Source organism: Varanus komodoensis, unplaced genomic scaffold, assembly GCF_004798865.1.
Source record: "Varanus komodoensis strain SLA01 unplaced genomic scaffold, ASM479886v1 scaffold273, whole genome shotgun sequence".
In the NCBI taxonomy this organism is placed as follows: domain Eukaryota; kingdom Metazoa; phylum Chordata; class Lepidosauria; order Squamata; family Varanidae; genus Varanus; species Varanus komodoensis.
Window position 1 is genome coordinate 85314 of NW_025335709.1, and position 5416 is coordinate 90729.

The following is a 5416-nucleotide window of genomic DNA, read 5'->3' on the forward strand; positions in this document are numbered from 1 at the left end:
TACAGAACAAAAGTGAACAGTGAAGTGCAGCTATATTCAGATTGCTCCTCAATGTTACATAGAGGAAAAACTCTTCTACAACCTTACGTTGTTGTATATTTCCCTCAATTCATACAACTTGGGCAAAAAATAAAAAGCATGAAATCTTAAGCATGCCATTGTACTCTCAGAGTCCTTCTCTCCCTCTTTCAAATAGCTCCATGCACTTCTTCACAATGTTTTGTTTAACAACTCAGCCAAAGAATCGGTGTCATTTAATGAAAAAAGACAAATGGAAGGAGGATTTGATATTGTGAATTTGGTCACTTTCCCAAACAAGTCCTTTGAAAAAGTGCAGGTTGGCCGAGTGGATCTCAATGCTCCTGAAGGCAAGGAACTCTTCATAAATGAGGCTATGATTGTGTGGCACCAGCACTTTAACCAGGTATGGATTCTGGGGTCCTCCTGGTAGACTGTTTCTTCTCTTACCAGTATCAGTTCATATGAAAAAGTGTCATTTTGACTAAGCTGCCCTAGAGATTTTCTTGAAGCTGCAGATGAATGTTGGATGCTGAACAGCCAAACAATTCTGCAATACAGTCTCTGGCATGTATCTTAGCAAGGACAGGGATGGGAAGGGGGAGAGGGACAGGAATGGGGACCAGGACAGGACTGATGAAGATGGAGGTGCAGGGAGGTGCAGAGGGGGGGAGAGAGAAAATTTATTACACCATAGGAGTGGAATCAGCTCACAACCCCACCTTGGGCAACTATATTCAATAGCTACCACAGTTCCAAACATCAAGGTTTTGCTAAACATTCCTGTCACGTTGTACTCGTATCCATGTGCTCAGATGAGATTCCAAGGTGCTCACGGGAGATGGAGGGCTTTGGTGGGAATGGTTGCTCGGACTCGGTGGAGGGGGAGTGGATATCTGAAACAACTATGGCTCAGAGTTCTCACTCTGATATTGGGTCTGGCTAACCCAGTGATACAGCCTGAGCCAGCTCTTGATCAAAGCACTTCAAGGACAACCACAGAGCCCCCCTCCCCCCAATTGTGGGAAAGAAGCCGGTGGAGAACAGGCTGGGGAGGGGTTCTCGGGAGGTGAACTTGACACCACAGGAGACGAAGATGCAAGGGCCCGTCGACATACCTGCCAGCTAGACCAGTTAGGGATTCAATGGGAAGAAAATAGGCATGCTTGCATCCATAGAGGGGCCAAACCTGCAGAGACTGGCCCAAAAGGGTTCATAAGCAAATCTTTGAGTGAAGGGGGCAGAGCAAGGGGTTAACTTCCCCTCAGGTGTGAGTGTTTTGAAACTCATGAATACTTTGTTGCTGTGAGGAATAAAGACTCCTCTAATGCTAGCTGAAGTTCCTGTCTCATTTGGGAGGGGAAACGTAGCTAATGACAGTTGCTATTTAAAATGACGAATCAACAGAGAAAGGGGCTGGAAGCAAAAAGGAATAATTGGAAGCACCAATATGGTTGCATACACAGGGATTCAGATCCAGTCTCTAAAAGGATGCAGTGCTGCTCTCTTGACACCCCAAGAATTCCCAGCTCTACCACAACTGGCCTTCTGCTGATGGTAGAAGTTGTGGTGTGGAATTGCACTGTGTTAGGAGTGCTGGGAGAGTGTTCTCACTTGTTTCTTCTGAATGGATAGGTGGCTCCTGTTTCTCTCTGCAATGAACCTTGTCTGCCTGGTACTCAGGAGAAAGGAAAGGAAGGGGAAAAGTTCTGCTGCTACAATTGTGATCCATGCCCAGAAGGCAAGATTTCCAATAAGACTTGTAGGTCAGCTACTCCTCCAACATTCCCATCAGCCATGCTTGAACTTTCAGATGAATGCTCTGAAAAGGACTTTCCTTTCTTTTCCAGATATGAAAGAGTGTTTCAAATGCCCAGAAGATCAGCATCCAAACACAGACAAAGATGGTTGCATCCCCAGAGTTATAACTTTTTTATCTTACAAAGATACTTTAGGAATGAGCTTAGCTTTAGCTGCAATTTCCTTCTCCCTGATAACAGCAGTAGTGCTTGGAACTTTTCTTAAGTACAGCGATACCCCCATAGTCAGAGCCAACAACCGGGAGCTCGCATACGTTCTCCTTCTCTCCCTCATCCTCTGCTTCCTCTCTTCTTTGCTGTTCCTTGGCCAGCCTGGCACCGTGACCTGCCTTCTCAGACAACCAGCCTTTGGCACCATCTTTTCTGTGGCTGTTTCTTGTGTCCTGGCAAAAACCGCCATAGTTTCCCTTGCCTTTAGAGCTACAAAGCCTGGGTCCAGGCTGAAGACATGGGTGGGGAAAGGGCTGGCTTACTACATTGTTCTCCCATGCTCTCTCATTCAAGCCTGCATTTGTACTGTGTGGCTGGCAACCTCTCCACCATTCCCTGATGTAGATATACACTCTGTGCCTGAAGAAATCATTGTGCAATGTAATGAGGGCTCATCTACCATGTTCTACTGTGTTTTAGGCTACATGGGCCTGCTGGCCATTTCCAGCTTCGTGGTGGCTTTCCAAGCCCGCAAATTACCAGACACTTTCAATGAAGCCAAGTTTATCACCTTCAGCATGCTGGTGTTTTGCAGCATGTGGGTCTCCTTTGTTCCCACCTACCTGAGCACAAAAGGCAAAGACATGGTGACTGTGGAGGTCTTCTCCATCTTGGTCTCCAGTGCTGGGTTACTGGGCTGTATTTTTTCCCCCAAATGCTATATCATTGTGATGCGACCTGAACTGAACTGCAAGGAGCAGCTAAGACAGAGATAGTATCAAAGTATGTGTCTGTTTTCCTCTTGTTATACTGTCTAGTACATTGTGTAAAGCTGTTACAAGTATGCATTGTTACTAACTTACTATTACATGAATATCTCTCCAAACTACTGTCACTCCCCAGCTTGCTCCACAATGGATATTTAATGTGACCAAAAATGTGTAGTGGAATGTCTTAGTTCATGCTGAAAACATAAAAGGAAAAAGTACTAATGAGAAATAACAGGTTAGATCATGACATGAAAGAAAGATGTTGAGATGTATGACATAGTCTGCAGAATCAGAGGAGAATGCCTCTTTTAATGTTTTTGTTCCTTGAGGTGACTCACACCAATGACTCAATTCCTTGTGTACAGCAGAAGGATTGCAGTTCTGATTCCAGGTCCCCAAACACAGAAAGACTGCATATACATTTCTGAAAATGTATTTTTTAAAATTAACTATACATGTTCCCTGTACATTTTCTAACTTCATCTTCACTTACACATACATTTCATTTCAGAATTTAGTCCTCAAATTTGTTCACAATCAAGTAAAGAGGACATCTTAAGTTTTAGTGTTTGCTCCCCAAGAAACTGTGGTTTGTGGGGAAAGTCATTTAGGGTCTTTATTTATTTTTACTTTTTTGTTGAGTTTAATTGTTAATTTTGAAACATATAACATTTTTATAACATTTTTAGGGGGAGGTAATAAAAAAGCACATATAAGTTAAAAGAAAATTAATATGCATTATGTCATTGAAAATGTTTTCATGTGTATTAAGTAAAGTTTCATACAAAAAAGGAAGTATTCAATCCAATGAACACAAAAATTGTTTACTTTCAAACACATTCCTGAAAGCTTCAGTTATTGAGCAGTGTAGAAATGAAAATAATCATTACTGCTCTCATCCTCATGATTGCAACTGTGTCTGAGCTAGGAAAATTGCTCAGTGTTGGGATGCACCAAAGTTGATGCATTGAGAGAAAAAACATAAAAGGTCAGAATGAATGAAATGAAATTTATTATGTGACTTGTAATCTGAGAAAAGCTTCCATTAAATCTCAGCTTTTCTTCTCCTCCTTCTTCCGAGCAAACTAAGACAAAGGCTTGATTGGGTTAAGGCTGACCAGCTCAGCTGGATTAGTAGGATGAAATCAAATCAGTTTATTGCAGAAGTCAGTAATGAGAGAAAAAGACTAGGGAGAATATAGGCCTTTAGCAAAAAGTGGCTTAATGATAAGAACCTGATTCTAAACCAAATGTCCCTCCTCTCTCCTGAAATTGGAAAGAGCAAACCACACATTCAAGATGGACTCCCCTGTTTTAGGATTGATCACTTAGAATGTCGCATGCTTCTCACCTGGTCTGCTTTCTTAATGCAATGCCACATACTCAGAGTAATGATTTCAGAACTGTCCCTGCCCATTAAGCATCACTGAACTTGATGGGAGCAAAGAAAAGTTGACTGAATTGGGACCCTTTCAGTCAGACAAACTTAAAGAGCTTTACTCTAGAAATGACAAATTTAGAAGAAATTGAGTAGCTCTAATGATGAGGCAAGATGTAGCCCAGCAAGTTAGGGAGTATTTCAAAATTTTATTTTAAAAGCATTGAAAAGGCCATTTTGAAGAACTTGCATTCATAAACTCACATTAAATCAGAGATTACTTGATGGCGCATAACAACAATATGGCATCCAACATGCAGTCCAGTTCCTGGACACTGTGAGCTAAGAAACACAAGCTTTGTCCACATATTTTCTCTTACTTTTAACTGGAAACATAAGTCATCTTAGGTGCCACTGATTGTAGAAATTTGGGCATAAATCAAATGAACTGGGAGACAGAAAGGGCTGGTGAAATTCTCATCTTCCCCAAGCATTTAAACCATTTAGACAGGATGCAGAAAATCTTAAATAGTACAGGACTGTGGTGTTACTGAAAACTGCTGGTGAACAGTCTTGAGGTTACTTTCTGCTACTTCTTTTGGATAGCGTTCCTCAACTGGGGGCCCCATGGATGTGTTGAACTGTGACTCCCATTATGTCCTCTATTATGTCCACTGCCATCCTCTTCCCAAAATTTGGATGGATGGAACATTATGCTCCAAGAAACTTCTGAACTGCTGCAATGCTTTAAATAAGCCAAAGAACATGACTTCTATTGGTTCTTCAATCTCCAGTTAAGGCAGTTCAGCAGACCACAAAATTTATTTTATATGAATGGGATCCGTCTTCTCTTTATTCAAATACATGGTTTCAGGGACAAAGATGGAGTATATTTGTTCATGTGCTCAGCCTTCTGTGATAAGGGCAGAGGCAGTTCCTAAGAATCCCACATATAAATACTATTTTTAAAAATGGGACAGCCAGAACATAGATGGAGTGATTTTTTGAGAATTATGCATTTCAGCTCTTCGGGTGATATATAAGCAGTTCCTTGTCAGCCTGTTCAGCTGCTGCTGCTACTTGCCAAAGAAACTCAATCTTAATTATAATGGAAATTTTGGGGAGTTGGGTTCAACTGGTTGAATGCCACCATATGGATAGGTGAATCACCCACTCACAGTCCCTTGGATTTGTCTGTACTTAGCCTCAGTTTATTGGCTATCATCCAGTCTATCACCCTGTCCAGGCAATGGTTCAGAATAACCATGGCCTCACCCGGA

The 5416-nt window shown here is 41.8% G+C and overlaps 1 protein-coding gene across 1 annotated transcript in view; it reads left to right on the top strand.

Moving 5' to 3' along the window:
- The window catches only part of LOC123025537 (vomeronasal type-2 receptor 26-like), an 8494-nt gene extending 5730 nt beyond the window's left edge, over positions 1 to 2764 (top strand). Inside the window, exons 3-5 of the mRNA XM_044434358.1 lie at positions 197 to 424; positions 1654 to 1780; positions 1869 to 2764. Of these exons, the coding sequence (XP_044290293.1) occupies positions 197 to 424; positions 1654 to 1780; positions 1869 to 2764 (1251 nt within the window). The remainder of the gene's footprint in view (positions 1 to 196; positions 425 to 1653; positions 1781 to 1868) is intronic.
- Positions 2765 to 5416: the final 2652 nt, after the last annotated feature.